General features: G+C 39.9%; 1 protein-coding gene and 1 long non-coding RNA gene across 2 annotated transcripts; both read left to right on the top strand.

Annotated features, from left to right (window-relative positions):
- Window positions 1-6,708: 6,708 nt before the first annotated feature.
- LOC117322755 (cyclin-A1-4-like) lies at window positions 6,709-14,724 on the top strand. The gene is made up of 4 exons (XM_033877693.1): window positions 6,709-6,741; window positions 12,682-12,825; window positions 13,385-13,543; window positions 14,422-14,724. The coding sequence occupies exons 1-4, from the start codon at window positions 6,709-6,711 to the stop codon at window positions 14,707-14,709; spliced, it is 624 nt and encodes a 207-aa protein (XP_033733584.1). The 3' UTR covers window positions 14,710-14,724.
- A 239-nt stretch (window positions 14,725-14,963) lies between these two features.
- LOC117324175 lies at window positions 14,964-16,278 on the top strand. Its single transcript, XR_004531919.1, has 2 exons — window positions 14,964-16,060; window positions 16,130-16,278. It is a non-coding gene; the product is annotated as an uncharacterized LOC117324175 (long non-coding RNA).
- Window positions 16,279-20,162: the final 3,884 nt, after the last annotated feature.

Raw genomic sequence — 20,162 nt, 5'->3', positions numbered from 1 at the left:
TTGAACTATCTTTGTCATACCAGGGATGTATCTAGTTAAAACATGTGTATATTTGAACTATCTTTGTCATACCAGGGATGTATCTAGTTAAAACATGTGTATATTTGAACTATCTTTGTCATACCAGGGATGTATCTAGTTAAAACATGTGTATATTTGAACTATCTTTGTCATACCAGGGATGTATCTAGTTAAAACATGTGTATATTTGAACTATCTTTGTCATACCAGGGATGTATCTACTGTAGTTAAAACATGTGTATATTTGAACTATCTTTGTCATACCAGGGATGTATCTAGTTAAAACATGTGTATATTTGAACTATCTTTGTCATACCAGGGATGTATCTAGTAAAACATGTGTATATTTGAACTATCTTTGTCATACCAGGGATGTATCTACTGTAGTTAAAACATGTGTATATTTGAACTATCTTTGTCATACCAGGGATGTATCTAGTTAAAAACATGTGAAAATTGGGAAATATTTGATACCCGGGGAAAATTTTAAAACATGTGATTTTGGGGGAAATACTGTTTTTTGGGGGTTATTAGTAAAAAACGTGTAATTTTTAACATCTTAAAAAGGGAGAATGATTAAAACAGGAATTTGAACTATTTGCAACAGGGGGGTATTAGTTTAAAAATTTATATTGAAATATCTTTAAATACCAGGGTTTTATCTGTTTAAAAATTGTTTTTAAAATTTTTGTCCCGGGTTTTCTAGAAAACAGTTAAAATTTTAACTTCTTTGGGGCAAAAAAGTACTAGTTAAAAACTGGAAGAAATCTTTTTTAAACCCGGGATTTTATTTTAAAAGGGAATTAACACTTTGTCATGGGTCTTAAAAAAACTGTGTAATTTCTTCTTTCAACAGGGATGTAACGTTTTTCCCCCCGGGAAGAAAACTTGTACCCCGGGGGGTTTGTTCGTTAAAAATGTTATTTAATCTTTTTTTTAAAACCAGGGGTGTATTATAAAAATGTGATTTGATTTTTAAGGGAGGATTTAAAAAGGTTTTTTTGAATTTCTTTTAAAGGATGTATTAGAGTTTTTAAAACGGGATTTTGTTTTTGTAAAGGGTGTTTGAAAAAGGATTTTGTATTGTTAAAAGGGTGTTTTGTTAAAAAAGTTTTATTGAATACTGTTAAGGGATGATTTTTAAATTAAAAAAGGGGAATTTAAATTTTTTAGGGTTTTGTAAGTTATTATTTAAAATTTAGGTAGGATTCTATGTTTTTAAAGTAATTGTGGGAAAAGTGGGGTGTGAGATTGTTTAAAGGTTTTTTTAAAAAAGGGGGGGGGGGGGGGGGGGGGGGGGGGGGGGGGGGGGGGGGGGGGGGGGGGGGGGGGGGTGAAAAAGGAAATAAATTTGGGGAAAAGGAAAAAAAAATTTTTAGGGGGTTTTTTTTAAAAAAAAATGTTTTTTTTTGAAAAAAACCCCCCCGGGTTTTAAGTTTTTGGGTTGAAAAAAAGGAAAATTTTTTAAAAAAATGTTTTTTTTTAGGGGTAAGGATTTTGGGTTTTTAAAAAAAAAAAAAAAAAAAAAAAAAAAAAAAAAAAAAACCCCCCCCCCCCCCCCCCCCCCCCCCCCCCCCCCCCGTCTAACAGTCCAACTAGTACCACGTATACTCCCCGTCCCTGGTCTAACAGACCAACTACATTGTAGTACCACGTATACTCCCCATCCCTGGTCTAACAGACCAACTAGTACCACGTATACTCCCCATCCCTGGTCTAACAGACCAACTAGTACCACGTATACTCCCTATCCCTGGTCTAACAGACCAACTAGTACCATGTATACTCCCTATCCCTGGTATAACAGACCAACTAGTACCATATATACTCCCCATCCCTGGTCTAACAGACCAACTAGTACCACATATACTCCCCGTCCCTGGTCTAACAGACCAACTAGTACGACGTATACTCCCTATCCCTGGTCTAACAGACCAACTAGTACCACGTATACTCCCTATTCCTGGTCTAACAGACCAACTAGTACCACGTATACTCCCTATTCCTGGTCTAACAGACAACTAGTACCACGTATACTCCCCATCCCTGGTCTAACAGACCAACTAGTACCACGTATACTCCCCATCCCTGGTCTAACAGACCAACTAGTACCACGTATACTCCCCATCCCTGGTCTAACAGACCAACTAGTACCATGTATACTCCCCATCCCTGGTCTAACAGACTAACTAGTACCACGTATACTCCCCATCCCTGGTCTAACAGACCAACTAGTACCACGTATACTCCCCATCCCTGGTCTAACAGACTAACTAGTACCACATATACTCCCCGTCCCTGGTCTAACAGACCAACTAGTACGACGTATACTCCCCATCCCTGGTCTAACAGACCAACTAGTACCACGTATACTCCCTATCCCTGGTCTAACAGACCAACTTGGATTTGGTTATAATGGGTTTGGATGTAAGATGTTGTAGGGGGTGAGGATGTAAGATGTTTTAGGGGGTGAGGATGTTATATGTTTTAGGGGGTGAGGATGTTATATGTTTTAGGGGGTGAGGATGTTATATGTTTTAGGGTGTGAGGATGTTATATGTTTTAGGGGGTGAGTTGTACGTTTTTGGGTGTCGGCTGTTTCCTGTTTTGCGGTGCGGCTGTCGTGTTTTCGGGGGTGGGGTGTTTTTGTTTTCGGGGGTGCGGCTGTTCCGCTGTTTTCGGGGGTGCGCTGTCCGTGTTTTCGGGTGTGCGGCTGTTTCCCTTTTTTTCGGGGGGCGGCTGTCCGCTTTTTCGGGGTGCGGCTGTTCTCTGTTTTCGGGGGGTGCGGCTTCCGTGTTTTTTGGGGGTGCGGCTGTCGTGTTTTTGGGGTGCGGCTGTTTTGTTTTTGGGGGCGGTTTTTTCCTGTTTTTGTTGGTGGGTGTTCTTTTTTTGGGTGTGAGCTGTTGTTTTCGGGGGTGGGTGTCCGTGTTTTCGGGGGGGGATTTAATGGTTTTAGGGGTGAGGATGTTATATGTTTTAGGGGTGAGGATGTTATATGTTTTAGGGGGCGAGGATGTAAGATGTTTTAGGGGTGAGGATGTTATATGTTTTAGGGGGTGAGGATGTTATATGTTTTAGGAGTGAGGATGTAAGATGTTTTAGGGGGTGAGGATGTAAGGTGTTTTAGGGGGTAAGGATGTAAGATGTTTTAGAGGGTGGGATGTTATGTTTTAGGGGGTGGGTGTCCGTGTTTTGGGGTCGGTGTCGGGTTTTTGGGGGTGCGGCTGTTGTATGTTTTTAGGGTGCGGGTAGATGTTTTAGGGGGGTCGGCTGTCCTGTTTTCGGGGGTGCGGCTTCCGCTGTTTTTGGGGGTGCGGCTGTCTGCTGTTTTGGGGGTGCGGGTGTTTCCGCTGTTTTGGGGTTTCGGTGTAGTGTTTTAGGGATGCGGTGTTATCTGTTTTTAGGGGCGAGGTGTTGTTTGTTTCGGGGCGGGATGTTATATGTTTTAGGGGTAGGATGTAAGATATTTTAGGGCTGAGGATTTAAGATGTTTTGGGGGGAGGATGTAAGATGTTTTAGGGGGTGAGGATGTTATGTTTTAGGGGGTGAGGATGTAAGATGTTTTAGGGGGTAAGGATGTAAGATGTTTTAGGGGGTGAGGATGTAGATGTTTTAGGGGGGAGGATGTAAGATGTTTTAGGGGGGGAAAAATTTTTAAGTTTTAGGGCTGGGTTTAAATGTTTTGGGGGGGAGGGTAAGATATTTTAGGGGAGGATTTTTTGTTTTGGGGGGTAAGGATTAAGTTTTTTGGGGGGGCGGGGATTTTAAGGAGTTTTGGGGGGGGTAAGGTTAAGATTTTTAGGGGGGGGGTTTTGTAAATTTTTTAGGGGGTGGATGTTTTTTAAGGGAGGGGGGAAATTTGTAAGTTTTTTTAGGGGTTAAGGTTAATTTTTTTTGGGGGGTAGGGATGTAAGTGTTTTGGGGGTGGGGTTTTTTGTTTTGGGGGGTGGGGTTTAAATTTGTTTGGGGGTGAGGATTTTGGGTTGTAAATGTTTTGGGGGGGGGTGTACCGGTTTTTGGGGTTTTGGGGGTAAGGGTTTTGTTTTGGGGGGTGGGTGGTTTTTTGGGGGTGGGGTTAATTGTTTTGGGGTGGGTTTTGGGTTTTGGGGGTGGGGTGTGTGTTTGGGGTGGGTTGTTAAGTTTTTGGGGGGTGGAGGGTTTTTGGGGGTGGGTGTTTATTTTTAGGGGTGGGGGTTTTTGTTTAGGGGGTGGGATGTGGTTTTGGGGGGGGGTTTTTGTGTTTTTTTGGGGTGGGGGTTTTGGTTTAAGGGGGGGGGGGTTTTTTTTTTGGGTGGGTTTTGGTTTGGGGAGGTTTTTGTTTTGGGGGGGGTTTTTTGGTTTTAGGGGGTGGGGGGTTTTTGGGGGTGGGTTGTAAATTTTTTGGGGGTGGGTGTGTTTTTGGGGGGTGGTTTGGTTGAAGGTTTAGGGGGGGTTGTTTTTTGGGGGTTGGTTGTGTTTTGGGGGGTGGGGTTTTGTTTTTGGGGTGGGTGTTTTTTTTGGGGGTGGGTTGTGTGTTTTGGGGGGGTGGGGTGGTTTTGGGGGGGGTTGGTTGGGGTGGGGGTGTGTTTTTTTGGGGGGGTTTTTGTTTTTTGGGGGGTTTGTTTTGGGGGGGTAATTGTTTTTCGGGGGTGGGTGTTTTTTTGGGGGGGTGGGTTTTGGGGTTTAGGGGGGGGGGTGTGGTTTTGGGGGGTGGGGGGTTTTGTGTTTTTGGGGGGGTTGTGGTTTTGGGGGGGGGGTTTGTGATTTTTGGGCGGGTTTGTGTTTTGGGTGGGTGTTTTTGTTTTGGGGGTGGGGGGGTTTTTTTTGGGGGTGGGTGTTTTTTTTTGGGGGTGGGTTGGTTTTGGGGGCGGGTTTTTTTTTTGGGGGGGGGTGGGTGTTTTGTTTTGGGGGTGGGTTTGTTGTTTTGGGGGTTTTTGGGTTTTTTTTGGGGGGTGGGTTTTTTTTTTGGGGTGGGGAAAGTTTTGGGGGTGGGTTTTGTTTTGGGGGTGGGTAAAGTTTTGGGGGGGGGGTGTTTTTTTTGGGGGTGAGGTTTTATTTTTTTGGGGCGGGGTTTGTGTGTTTTTGGGGGGGGGTGTGTTTTTTGGGGGGAAAAGGTGTTTATGTTTTGGGGTGGGGTTGTTGTTTTGGGGGGGTGGGGGGGTTTAGTTTTTTTGGGGGTGGGTGTTTTTTTTTTGGGGGGGGGGAGGTGTTTTTTGGGGGTTTAGGTTGGTTTTTGGGGGGTTGGGTTTTGTTTTTTTGGGGTGGGTACTGGTTTTTGGGGGTGGGTGTTGTTTTTTTGGGGGTGGGGTTTTGTTTGGGGGGGGTTTTTTGTGTTTTTAGGGGGGGGGTGGTTTTTTGGGGGTGGGGATGTTTTGTTTTGGGGGTGGGGTTTAAATTTTTGGGGTGGGATTTTGTTTTTTGGGGGTGAGGTGGTGTTTTGGGGGGGGATTTGGTTTTTTGGGGGGGTGGGTTTTTGTTTTGGGGGGGGTGTGGGTTTTTGGGGGGCGGGGTTGTAAAGGTTTGGGGGTTGAGGTGTTTTTTTGGGGGGGGATGTTGTTGTTTTGGGGGGGGTTTTGTTTTGGGGGGGGGTTTTGGTTTTAGGGGTGGGTTTTTTTGGGGGGTGGGGGTGTTTTTTTTGGGGGGGGGGTTATTTTTTTTTGGGGGTGGGGGGGGTTTTTTTTGGGGGGGGTGCCCATCTGTTCTTATATCAAACTGCCCAACGACCGGCATTTTCACTAAAGTGTTTTTCCACAAAAATGTAATATTTCATGATAAAGGATGTGGGAAAATCAACAGATCGTTTGGTTATAAACTGAATGTAAGGGAAAAACCCACGGCAAATTTAAAAGGGGTATGACCCTATTTGAAAATTTTGTACGGTCTAGTACCCCATATGAAGGGGTTTTTTGTCAAATTTTTTCAGCCCAAAAATTCAAATCCCCCTTTTTCAGGGCCCCTTTGCCGCCCCTTCTCCCCCCTCCGTAAAAAATTCTTTTTATCGCTATTCTCAGAAAGGACTAAAAAGGACTTTCTCAAATTTTTTTTAGGTTCCCCTTGGTGTTTAGTTAGCAATTGCATTTAGCCCAACGGAAAACACTGGCGACAGGCCCCTCTTGGTTTTTTATAATTGAAGTTGTTTCGCTATTTCTCAGAAAGTCTAAAGGATTTTGTAATTTCATTATAGTTTCCCCTTTTTTGAAAAGATAAGGGAGTTTCCTTTTACCATTTTAGAAATTTTTTGTATTAAATATCATGGGGCTTAATTCAGACTATAATAAAAGGGAGAAAATGATAAGTTTTGTCCCCCTCTTTGGGGTATTGGTTACATTCCCAAACCCTGTAACCCTCAACTGAGGCTTTTGTTTGGGGGGTTTGCTTATGTTAACCCTTCTAACGGGTACCGGGAAATTTTAAATCGATCAGGTAACCTGAAACTAACAGGAATTTAAAGAAAATATTACAAGATGAGTAAGCTTCCCTAAAAAAACCCCCCATTCACTCAAACTTTTTTCACTTAGTTTTTCAAAGTTTCTCGTTTTCTTTTCATTATTGTATGATCGAGTGTTTAATAAACTTCTGTTTTTTGACTTTTTTGCAGACTTCCAAAAATAAAAAAAAATTTCACCTCGAGGGGTTACAAACAGGCAGCCGGGGGACCGAGTTGTCAAAAGGGTGACCAATGCCCCTAAGAGGTCCACAAAAGTTGACATGAGTGACCGTGAGAGAGAACGGGAGGGATGGGTATCCCCCTCACAGTGTTGGAGGCCCCAGGGTGCGGGGGAGTCCTCGCCCACCAGGAAAACCCTAAAAACCTTCGAGAAAACCAATTTTCGGCAATAAAATGGGGGTACATTTTTTTTATTTTTACATCACAGTTTATGTAGAATAACCCTTAAAAATTTTTTTTTACTGTGGAGTTTTACTTGAGGAAAAAACTTTCAACACTAGGCCTACTTTACCAAGCTAAGTAAGACCTTGACCCTTGACTGTAATTTTTCAGGGGGGGTAGGGTTTGGGGGGTGTCAGCCCTTGACCCGTACTTATTTTTTCAGGAGGAGGCGGGTTTGAGGGTGATACATGACTTGACCCTGTACTGTGATATTTCAGGAGGGGGCTAGGGTTGGGGGTTTTGTACATGCCCTGCCCCTGTAGTAATTCAAGGAGGTTATGAGTTTTAGGGTATAGGACCTTCCCTTTTGTACGTAATTTTTCAGGGAAAAAAGGTTTAGGGTTTGGGGGGGTGATATGGACCTTGCCCCCTTTTTTTTAATATTTCAGGAGAAGAAGGGTTTTTGGGGTTTGGAGGCGCAACATTATATCAAAATAAGGTAAAATGGTAAAAACAGTGGAGGTGCTGCCCTCTGAAAAAAAAAAAGCCAAAAATGAGAGGGAAAAATTCACAAGGCTAAAAAGTCCCACTATCCCTCTGGCCCGGGCCCCCACCCGGCACGGGAAAAATCAAAAAGAAAAAGATTTTAAACCCCCCTATCCTCTCGGGACCAGGCCCCACACCAATCAAGGTAATCATAACAAGAAAAAGATTCAAAACCCCCCCCCCCCCCTAAATTCCTCTGGACCAGGACCCACCCCAAATCACAGGTAAATCTAACAAGAAAAAGTTTCAAAACCCCCCCCCCTCCTCTCGGGAAACCTTTCCCACAATCACGGGGTAAATCACACCCAAAAAAAAGTTAAAAAACCCCCCCCTATCTCTTGGACCAGGACCACACCCACACGGGAAATTATAACAAGAAAAAGTTTTCTAAAATCCCCCATATCCTTTTGGGGGACAGTACACGCAAAAAATAAGGTAATCACAGCAAGAACAGATTCAAAAACCCCCCCAAAATCCCTTTGGTCCAGCCCAGCCCCAAGCAGAATTTTTGAGACCGGGTTGGAGAATGTCAAAATTCCATAATTTTAATAACTCAATCTGTTGCTTATGATTTTTTTAAAACATTTTTATGTAGAAGCTTAAAGAAAGTGAAAAAAGTCCACCTCACCAGCATCATCCCACGGCATCATGGCCACACACGGTCCATGGAGATTTTTGGCTCACGGGATCCCAAAGAAAACACAATTTCCATTTTTAAAAACCCGGGGCCATTGCAATCATGGATAGGGACGGTCTTTTAAATATATTTCCAAAATTGGTCGCTATAATGTATATGGGATGATGGTTGGAATAGGGTAACTTATTTATTTTGGGAGTTTGCTGGTTTAAATCAAAGTGTTGTTTGGTTGAAAAAATTCGTTTTAATTTTTGTTTTGTCTTGAGTCATAAAATTTTTTCTTGTAAAAAAAACTTTCACATTGACAGATTACCAGATGATGTTTGAAGTATACATTTATTTTCAGTAATGACCTAAGACCGGGATATATAAAAGACACAGAAGGAATATTTGAAATGAAAAAGAACTGGATATCTTGATAAGAGAAGGGCTATGGGTATCTCTTTTTTTGAGGCAAAAAATGGTTCTGAAAAAGACCCAAACGGGAATCTCAAACATAAGCCACAAAGCATTTGAATTTGAAGGAGGCAGACGGGGACTCTTGAAAGAGCCACAAAGGGGGGGATATCATTACTGGAAGAACAGGTATCCTAAAAGGGCCCACAAACGGGTATCCAAAGGTTTTACAGAAAAGAGTGTTTGTTTTGGCCAGGAAGGGATACGCTAAAATGACCACAAGGGGTGATATCCAAAAAACGATTCTCGGAAAAGATATATTTTTTTTGGAAGTTTTCTCTTACATTTTCAGATTGTGTTATGGATTTAACTGTGTCCTCTCCTGAGATGGGGACATAAGACCGGGTTCCCTGGGGGTCGGGGAAATTGAAATTAGTCATAACAACCCCTGTGCCCTGAATTGCCAGGAAAACTATACTACCTCCAGGTTGCTTTCCCCAAAAGGCCCTTTAAGTATGCTGAAACAAAGGGGGAAATAACTCTGTTAATCAGTAAATACTATGGGCTCCCAAAAAAAAACTTCCCCAGGGATAAAAGCATGTCAGTTTTTATTTTCAAAAAAGTTTATGAAAATTTCCAATGCTTTTTTAATATAAAGGTGAAGCCCCATGCCCTAGAAAACTACCACTACTCCCGGGGGTGGTCCCCAGTATGGGTGTCAAAGGGAATCTACCACTATCTCCAGGGATTGTCCCCGTTGGGGGCTATACATAGGAAACTACCCCTATCTCCAGGTATGTGCCCCAGTATGGGGTTAAAAATCACGGGAAATTTCCACTACATCCGGTATGTGTCCCAGTATGGGGGTCAATACATAGGAAAACACACTACATCCGGGGATGTTCCCCCCCAGGGTTGCAAAAAAAACAGGTAAACACCACTACATCCAGGGGTGGCCCCCGTAGGGTGTCAAAAACATAGGAAATTTCACTACATCCAGGTATGTGCCCCCCTATGGGTGTCATATAATAGGTAATTACCCCTACTCCAGGTATGTGTCCCCCGTAGGGTGTCAAAAACTGGAAACACCACTACATCCAGGATTGTCCCCGATGGGGGTAAAAATACAAGGAAATTACCCCTACCCCATATGTGTCCCCAGTTGGGTGCAAAATTTCATAGGTTTTAAAACTATCACAGGGATGTTCCCCAGGGGGTGTCAATACCAAAAGGTAACTACACTTTACGGTATTGTCCCAGTATGGGGTCATAACAAGGAAATTAAACCCTCCTAAAGGTTGTGCCCGTAGGGGTCAATAGGTAATCACCACTACTCCGGGGAAGTCCCCAGTTGGGTCAAAATTAAAAGGAAATCTACCACTTCCGGTTGGGGGCCCCGTATGGGTGTCTAACATAGGGAACACCATACCTAAGGTTTTTGTCCCCGATAGGGTCAAATAATAGGAATCTACCCCATCCCAGGTAATTTTCCCAGTATGGGGTCAAATACAAGGTAATCTACCTACCCGGTATGTGTCCCAGTAGGGTGCAAAACACAGGGAATCTACCCACATCGGGATGTGTCCCCCCGTAGGGGTCAATATACTAGGAAAAAACCCCTACTCCAGGTGTGTCCCCAGTATGGGGGTAAAAAACACAGGTAATCTACCACTAATCCCCGGATGGTCCCCATATGGGGGCAAAAATATAGGAAACTACCACTACTCCGGGATGTTCCCCCGTAGGGGGGCAATATACATAGGTAAACTAACTATCTCCAGGGATGGTCCCCCGTAGGGGTGTCAAAATCATGGGAATCTCCAACATCCCGGGAGTGCCCCCGTATGGGTTCAATATACAAGGAAAACTCCACTACCCCCAGGTTTTGGGCCCCCGTTTGGGTTCAATATCATAGGTAATTCAATATTAAGGGATGTGTCCCCCGGGGGTGTCAAAACACATAGGAAACTACCACTATCAAAATATGGTCCCCCGTAAAAGGGGTCAAATTTCAAGGAAATCTACCACTCCTTAGGTTTGCCCCCCCCGTATGGGGTTTTCAATAGGGAAATTTCCACTTCTCCAGGTATATTCCCCCGATGGGGTAATATCTAGGAAATCTCCACTCACGGTATTGTCCCCAGTATGGGTTTTTCAATAACATGGAATTACCACTACCCAGGTTTTTGTCCCCCGTATAGGTGTCAAATTAAAAGGAATTTCCACATCTCCAGGATATGTCCCCATATGGTGTCAATTACATAGTAATTACCACATTCCGGTATATGTCCCCAGTATGGGTGTCAAATATATAGGCAATCACCACTTTTCAGGTAATGTCCCAGTATGGGGTCAATAGGTAATTCCACTATCTCCAGGTATATTTCCCCAGTAGGGGGTCAATAGGGGAATCTCCCCCCTACCCGTTTTTTCCAAGTAGGGTTTTCAAAGTAATCACCCCATCTACAGGTTGGGTCCCCAATAGGGTGCAATAGGAAAAACTAACTCATCCAGGGTTTTGTCCCCGTAAGGGGTCCAAAATTTCAAGGAAATTACCACTATTAAAGGTAGTGCCCCCCGTATGGGTTTTTCAATAGGAAAATACCACTATCTACAGGATGGTCCCCAGTTGGGGGGCAATTACAAGGAATTACCATACCTAAGGGAGGTTCCCCGTATGGGGGCAATAACATAGGTAATTACCACTACATCCAGTATGTGTCCCCCGTAAGGTGGGAAATATACATAGGAAAAACTACCCCACCTCAGGTGTGTCCCCCGTATGGGGGCAAAAGGTAATTACCACTCCCTCCAGGGAGTTCCCCATAGGGTGTCAATATTAAAAGGTAACTCCCACTATCTCCAGGTAGGTGTCCCCGAGGGGGTTTTCAAAATCTTGGTCATTTATTATCAACCTAGTTTTTCTTGTTTTTCTTGCTTCCCCCTCTTGGGGAATTTTACTACCCTTTAACTTTGAAATAAGGCAAGATTTGCATTTTTTGCCCGCCATCCATGCTATAGAGTCAATTTTTAAATCTGTAGTGTAGAGATTGGGAAAAAAAAAAATTTTTTGGGTAATTTTGAATTTTGAGGGAAAAATTTTTTAAAATCCGTTTCTGCGGTTTGTGTTTATTTTCCCCTTTAAATGTTGTAAAAAAAACTTCATGGAGCTTTTCTTCTATTAAATGTAATTCAAATAACCGTTTTAAAAATTATTTGGCCATTTTTCACACAGACCAAAGGGGTTTTTCATGAATGATATGAATTCAAAAAAACTTGATATTTTTTTTCACCCGTAATTAATTTTTTCCAAAGTTATCATTTGGATTAATTTTAATTTTAGGGATATTACCCCCTTTTTTCCCTACGAGGGCATTTGGCTGGGGATTAGTAGTGTAGAATTTTTTGCAAATTTTCTATTTATGAATTTTCAAAAACCCCCCCTTCTAATACTGAAATAATTTTTTCAGAGGTAGAGAACTGCCACCCCTACCTGAGACTTCCCCCACAATAACCCCAAAGTGACCTCATATGCACGCCATCCTCACCGACTGGTCATTCAAGTCCCCGGAAAAAAAAAAAGAGGGCAGGTAAACAAAGAAAATTTTTTAAAAAAAGGGACTTTAAATGTAGGTTAACAATGAAAAAGTAAAACAATATGTGGTAGGTAAAACAAAATAGGGTAAAAAAAAAATAATGAAAAAAAATAGATTACGGTTTAAAAAAAAGATTACAGGTTTAACAAAATTTATACCGGTTAAAACAATAGATTACAGTTTTTTAAAAAAAATAGTTTCAGGTTTTAAAATTATTAAAGGGGGAAAAAAATAAAAATGGTAAAAAATAGATGACAAGTAAAAAATGAGACAGGCAAAAACGAGTTTCAATTCAACATATTTGATTGCTGAGTTAATATCAATATAGATTGGACATCGCGAGCCCTAATTTTCCTCCTTACATAAAAACGGTAAAACAAAAAAAAAATTTTTCTACAACCAAATGGTTTTACAAAAGAAGGGAGGTATCTTCTAAATTTTTCTGATTTTTCTATTAAAAAAGAAGTAACTCTTAAAAAATGATTGAATTGTGTGAGATTAAGATATGCCATTTGGTCAAATTTAGCTTATTCCTCCAAAACTACGGCACAACAGAATTACTGGTAAAAAAATGATTACAGGTTTAAAACAAAAATGAAAGGGGAAAAACATGTGACAAGTTACAGCAATAAATGACTGACACCATGTGATATGTTTACCAACGGTATGTTACATAGGGCTACAATGTTCCAAACCCCTTTCACCTGAGTGTGGCACTGATAGACCAGGTCCTCAATAGGGTGAAGATCTCATTAGCTGTTCTACAGCTCCTCGGCATCACATGTGTCCTCATCGCTGCCAAATATAGAACGCTAAACCCCCCCTAGGGATTATATGGGAAAGGGTCTCTAATTCTATGAAATGTAAAAAGTTGAGAAAAATAAACGTATTCCTTTTTATTACATGTGGTACTATATTGTTATTTGACGTATAACTTTTACTAATTTAATTGGACGTTAACTTGATATATATTGATATTGGGGCGATAAAATGAACTTTTTGATAATTTGGGTTAAACGGAATTATGAAGGAGGGGAAACTATGAAAATTTAAATAGACGTAATAATATCATACTATATTGATAATGGACGTATTAATATCATACTATATTGATAATGGACGTATAACTATGATACTATATTGATAATGGACGTACAACTATGATACTATATTGATAATGGACGTACAACTATGATACTATATTGATAATGGAGGTATAACTATGATACTATATTGATAATGGAAGTTTAACTATGATACTATATTGATGATGGACATATTAATATCATACTATATTGATATTGGAGGTATAACTATGATACTATATTGATGATTGATGCATTACTAGATAGGTCTGTAATACGTCGTGCTTGTATTTAGATCACCAGTCTCTGTAATCTGACAGACAACACTTACGAACCACACCAAGTTCTAGATATGGAGAAATTCATCCTCAAGGAGCTGAAGTTTGATCTCAACATCTGTGAACCAATCATGTTCCTCGACAGATTTTTTGAGGTGGAAAAGGAAGATAAGGAGGTAGAGTAATGGTGCCATGATGTATTTGATCACCTGAGACAGTTTCAAATTACATACTATAAACATATTATATACAATGTATAGTCATTTGTTATAGCGTATCTGTAACATTAAATGTTTTGCTTCTATGGAACTTTTAAGTAATTTTCAGCAGATTTGGCAAAAAAATACCTGCCAGGTGAGGATCAGAATCTTAACTAAAAAAGTGTCTGGAGAGGCTGGTGCTGTGAAGCTCTAGGACAGCCCATAAGTGGTTACTGAGTTCAAAACGCATTCAACTTCTGTTCAGAATCTTTGTATATTTGATTGTTATTGTATAGTTGTTACCAATTAATATTTAGGAGGTAATAGTTCAGGGTTGTCTCGGTAAGAACTAGTTCCCAGATATTGGTGCAAAACTGCTCTGTAAACAGTGACCATGAATATAGTGATATCAAAGGTGTCACATCCCATAGAATCCTGTCGCATCCCATAGAATCCTGTCACATCCCATAGAATCCTGTCACATCCCATAGAATCCCGTCACATTCCATAGAATCCCATCACATTTCATAGAATCCCATCACATCCCATAGAATCCCGTCACATTCCATAGAATCCCATCACATTTCATAGAATCCCATCACATCCCATATAATCCCGTCACATCCCATAGAATCTTGTCATATTCCATAGAATCCTGTCACATCCCATAGAATCCTGTCACATCCCATAGAATCCTGACACATCCCATAGAATCCCGTCACATCCCATAGAATCCCATCGCATCCCAAAGAATCCCAACCATACTTTAAGATTGTAATGCTTGTTTACCATTAAGACAGAATGCTATTCAATGGTATTTTCAGAATGCTATTCAATGGTATTTTCTGTCACAGGTAGAACATCTGGCACAGTATCTTCTAGATTTGTCCTTAACCTCTGTCAACTTCACCTCGTATGTACCATCCATGATGGCTGCCAGTGCACTGCTCATGTCCAGAAAGATATTGGGGAGGAAAGGTTGGACTACTGGCTTGGGATATTACACCATGTACGCGGAGAAAGACCTCGTCAGGTGTGGCAATGCTTTGTGTAGGTTACTCCTCAGAACCACCAACTCAAAATATCAGGTAAGTGAGACATTGCTTCTCCACAAACAGCAAGAGGAACAAGTATCTATTTAAACTTTCTTATATACAAGGAACTCTGTCTCAGCTGGAATCCAGAGCTTTGTCTAAATCGGTGAAATAGTCCCAAGAAATGTCTTTGTCTTTAGTTATAGTTTAGCTCTGGCCAATTCAGACTCAGATTTGGGAAATTTTTTTGTATTTCCTGAAGTGGGGCCCCCAGAGAAAAAATAAAAAAATCTTATATGGATTTTTTTTAAAAGTATTTTTATTCCTTTTGCAATTTTTGTGATTTGTTTACCTTTAATGTGTCTCCTGTACAGGTGTTTGGATGAGTGACAATGTGTCTCCTGTACAGGTGTTAGGATGAGTCACAATGTGTCTCCTGTACAGGTGTTTGGACGAGTCACAATGTGTCTCCTGTACGGGTGTTTGGACGAGTGACAATGTGTCTCCTGTGTAGGTGTTTGGACGAGTGACAATGTGTCTCCTGTACAGGTGTTTGGATGAGCGACAATGTGTCTCCTGTACAGGTGTTTGGATGAGTGACAATGTGTCTCCTGTACAGGTGTTTGGATGAGTGACAATGTGTCTCCTGTACAGGTGTTTGGATGAGTGACAATGTATCACCTGTACAGGTGTTAGGATGAGTGACAATGTGTCTCCTGTACAGGTGTTTGGACGAGTGACAATGTGTCTCCTGTACAGGTGTTTGGACGAGTGACAATGTGTCTCCTGTACAGGTGTTTGGACGAGTGACAATGTGTCTCCTGTACAGGTGTTTGGACGAGTGACAATGTGTCTCCTGTACAGGTGTTTGGACGAGTGACAATGTGTCTCCTGTACAGGTGTTTAGACGAGTGACAATGTGTCTCCTGTACAGGTGTTTGGATGAGTGACAATGTGTCTCCTGTACAGGTGTTAGGATGAGTCACAATGTGTCCCCTGTACAGGTGTTTGGACGAGTCACAATGTGTCTCCTGTATGGGTGTTTGGACGAGTGACAATGTGTCTCCTGTGTAGGTGTTTGGACGAGTGACAATGTGTCTCCTGTACAGGTGTTTGGATGAGCGACAATGTGTCTCCTGTACAGGTGTTTGGATGAGTGGCAATGTGTCTCCTGTACAGGTGTTTGGATGAGTGACAATGTGTCTCCTGTACAGGTGTTTGGATGAGTGACAATGTATCACCTGTACAGGTGTTAGGATGAGTGACAATGTGTCTCCTGTACAGGTGTTTGGACGAGTGACAATGTGTCTCCTGTACAGGTGTTTGGATGAGTGACAATGTGTCTCCTGTACAGGTGTTTGGACGAGTGACAATGTGTCTCCTGTACAGGTGTTTGGACGAGTGACAATGTGTCTCCTGTACAGGTGTTTGGACGAGTGACAATGTGTCTCCTGTACAGGTGTTTAGACGAGTGACAATGTGTCTCCTGTACAGGTGTTTAGAGAGTGACAATGTGTCACCTGTACAGGTGTTTGGACGAGTGACAAGGAAAGTGCAAGTGAATTCATTTTAATATCCGTCTTTGTACTTCCATAGCATTTTATTTGTCGAATTGTGCTAGACTGAATGATATTTTTACCTGTTTTATTGTTTACAAATAAACACAATAAACTATCACTGTTTAAGACTTTATTTATACATGTATGATTGTGTACAGCCCGGTATAAAGTTACATCCTCATTTAATATAAAACCTTGACCAGATGGCCGCTGTGAGGTTGAAGAAATAACCAGGTGGAGTCCCGTTTTCAATGTTGCAAATAGGACCAGTGTCTATAAATATAACCAACATGGAAATGCCTGAGTTTCGGGATCCATTTTCAACGTTGGATATTGAACCGAGAATAATTTAAATAATTAAAGAGGAAAAGGTTTTAATACTATATAGTCCATTTCCAACCTTAAATATGGAACCAGAGTCATAATATACTGGGGTTAATTTTTAATGCTGAACATGGAACAGGGTCGATTTTGATTATTTTACTGGGAAAAGGTCCTTCATGTTTACTTTCAATGTTGAAATTATTTAACAAAGAGAAGCGTTCTAATATCCAACTTAAATATGGAACTTTACACCAAATGATCTCGTATTTGAAATGTTTGACAAGTTAAATTAAAGAGGCTTGCCCGCAGAGAGATCAGACAAATTGGCTAATAGAAAAAGATTTTTTACACATGACAGATTGTTGGAATTGTTGAGTTTTTCATTTTATTTTCCTTATAAAACGCTGAAAAGTGATATTAAAACCTCATTTTTAATATTATGTTTATTATCGCAACCCGCAATAAGTCCTATTTGATTGACAAATCAAAGAAACAAGCACGTGCACAGTGCCGCACAGTGATAACTTCAAAGGCAGCGGCGATTTACAAAGAAGATTTGCCGTTATATTCCATACATTTCCCTCTGACTGAAAAAGGAGTATAAGTGTCAGCAAGGGAATATGATGAACTTCTTCAGAAAACACAACCCTAAAAAGTTTTACAAAGTTTTTAAAAAGAAAAACAAACAAAATAACTGTAAGTTAACTAAGGAAGATTTTTACGAACATTTTAAAAATATTTCGGATACAAACGTAGATGAAAATGAAGAGATCGATGCATTTTTGAGAGAATATGATGAAAACACTAATGATACATGTACTAAAGTCACCTACGAAGAATTAGACAATAATATTACTGAAGAAGAAGTTAATACGGCAATAAGGAACCTTAAACATAACAAAGCATGTGGTTTAGATGGATTATATAATGATTTTTTTATTACCGGAAGAGATAGTTTAGTTCCATGTCTGACTGCTTTATTTAATCGTATTTTTGATTCCGGCAAATTTCCTATAACATGGAATATTGGCAGTTGTATACCAGTTTTGAAAAAGGGAGATATTAATAATACAGATAATTATCGAGGAATCACATTAGTAAGTTGTCTTGGTAAGTTATTCACCTCTGTGCTTAACCGAAGGTTAGTTAAATTAGATGAAACGATCAATAAGATTACTGATGCGCAATTTGGCTTCCGAAAAAATCTTTCTACTGTAGACGCTATTTTTTCTCTCCAGTGTTTAATTAATAGGACACTTAGAAAACGGAAAAGGTTGTACTGTTGTTTTATCGGCTATAAAAAGGCATTCGATTATATAAGTAGACAAAATCTTTGGTTTAAATTGATTAAGGAGGGTATTGAAGGTAAAATGCTGAAGATTATTAGAAGTCTATATGATAATGTAAGATGCTGTATAAAGCATAATGGTCTCTCAGACTTCTACGAAGTGAATTGTGGATTATTCCAAGGGGAAATATTGTCACCTCTGCTTTTTACACTGTTCATAAATGACCTAGAAATCAATTTTATCAATGATAATTGTAAATCAATAGAAATAAGAACAATTAATATATTTTTACTCATGTATGCAGACGATACGGTGCTGGTGTCCGAATCTCCTGAAGAATTACAAAGCATGCTGAACTCGTTACACAATTATACAAGGAAATGGAGCTTAACTGTTAATATTAATAAAACCAAAATAGTGGTATTTAGAAACGGGGGCAATATTAGGAATAATGAGAAATGGTTTTACAATAATGAAGAAATCGAAATAGTGAACGAATTCAATTATCTTGGGCTAATGATGAATTATAACGGGAAATTTTTTAAGACACAAAAGAAAATTGCCGAACAAGGAAACAAAGCTCTATTTGCTATGTCTAATGTTTGTAAACGTAATTATTTTAATATAGAAACCTCATTGGCAGTCTTCAATACATATGTTAGTAGTATATTAAATTATGGGTGTGAAATATGGGGTTTTCACAAAGCTCCAGACATTGAAAAGATCCATATCGGTTTCTTGAAAAGACTATTAGGTGCAAGGAAAAATACTACAAATGCAATGGTTTATTTTGAACTTGGTAGAGTCCCATTGTAAATAGTTAGAAAAATTAGAATATTCTCCTATTGGATGAAGCTCAAAAATACTAATAATTGCATTTTAAAGGAGTGTCTTGAAGATATGGTAGCGAATAATGATAACTGGATAGTAAATTTAAGACAGGAGTTAGGAAAAATTGGAATCGGATACATATTCAATTTACCCACAGTTCAGAAGGTTGATTTAGAGATTTTTAAGTTAAGGTTAAAAGATATGTTCCAGCAAGAATGTTTAACAATAGTAAATAATTCTCCTAAAGGAAATTTGTATCAATATTTAGCTATGTGTTTCTGTTTGCAACCATATTTACATAAACCCATTAATACTAGATGTTTGAGAAATATTGCCAAAATACGATTATCGGCCCATGATTTGCTTATTGAAAGAGGGAGATATAGAAATTTACAGAGAAATGAACGAATATGCACATTATGTAATAATAACGACATAGAAGATGAATTTCATTTCATAATTAAATGTAATTTTTATAGTGATATTAGATACAAATATTTGAAACCATATTACAGAAGGAACCCGAGTATGTTCAAGTTTGTTCAGTTATTAACTACAGAAAATGTAAAAGAATTGTGTAAGTTAGGGAAATATATCAGTCTAGCCCTTGAAAGAAGAAAGTCAAATTTGATTTAAGACCAGATGTATTTTTTGTACTCTCACTCTATCTCATATGTGTATATTGGGTTTGTAGGTGGCTGGGGAGGGGTAGGGGATACATGTGAGATTGTATGAATGGTGAGTATGGGCATAATCTGATTGAAGTTATGTGTAATTAAGTTTCCATCAAACACACTAATTACATCTAATTTCAAATAGATTGAATGGGCGAGAGACGTATGGTGAAAGTTGTGTGCCAGGTAGATACTTGTGCTGTTATGTTTGCCTTTGTATATAATGTATCATGTCTTGTGTTATTGTGATAAGTTGTAAAACTTAAGCAAATAAAGAATCTGAATCTGAATCTCTCAGGTTGAGTTTTAAAACGTCTTTTAAATACATATTCTGTAATTGTTTTCAAGAAATAAAGTCGGAAAGCCTCTAATTTTGTCACATAGAAACGTGTACTGAAGTTTATTTAGTGATCGGAGATGTGCCGTTTACCGGTCCGTCTGCGGGTAAGCCTCTTTAAGTTAACTCACTAGAATATATTATACCGCGTCCACTCTCATAGTTTGGTATGGAAATAGATGGATTTTAATTAGTCTATTTTCAATGTTGATGCTTTGATATTGAAATGGTTGCATGTACTTAAGTGCCGACATCAAAAAGGCTACATTTGTAGTTCACACATGTCACCCGTTTGTTTGTTTTGTTTTGTTTTAATGCCCTATTAACAGCCAGGGTCATTTAAGGACGTGCAAGGTTTTGAAGGTGGAGGAAAGCTAGAGTACCCGCAGAAAAACCACCAGCCTACCGTCAGTACCTGGCAACTGCCACATGGACGTAGGTTTCGAACTCGCAACCCAGAGGTGGAGGGCTAGTGATAATGTGTCATCCGAGGCATATCTATGTAGGTATAGGGTAGATATATTAGCTGTGTTCTTGTTATGAGTCG

Source organism: Pecten maximus, chromosome 3 (genome assembly GCF_902652985.1).
Source record: "Pecten maximus chromosome 3, xPecMax1.1, whole genome shotgun sequence".
Classification (NCBI taxonomy): Eukaryota; Metazoa; Mollusca; class Bivalvia; order Pectinida; family Pectinidae; genus Pecten; species Pecten maximus.
Note: the sequence above shows the minus strand (reverse complement) of the source record. Positions and strands in the feature narration are given on the sequence as shown.

What these genes read in the sequence shown, in the direction of transcription:
- LOC117322755 (XM_033877693.1), top strand. Translation starts at nt 6,709, where the DNA reads ATGAGTGACCGTGAGAGAGAACGGGAGGGATGG. An exon ending in AGAGAGAACGGGAGGGATGG is followed by an intron (nt 6,742 to 12,681) that starts GTATCCCCCTCA and finishes TATGTTACATAG; the next exon opens with GGCTACAATGTTCCAAACCC. An exon ending in TGGAAAAGGAAGATAAGGAG is followed by an intron (nt 13,544 to 14,421) that starts GTAGAGTAATGG and finishes TTTCTGTCACAG; the next exon opens with GTAGAACATCTGGCACAGTA.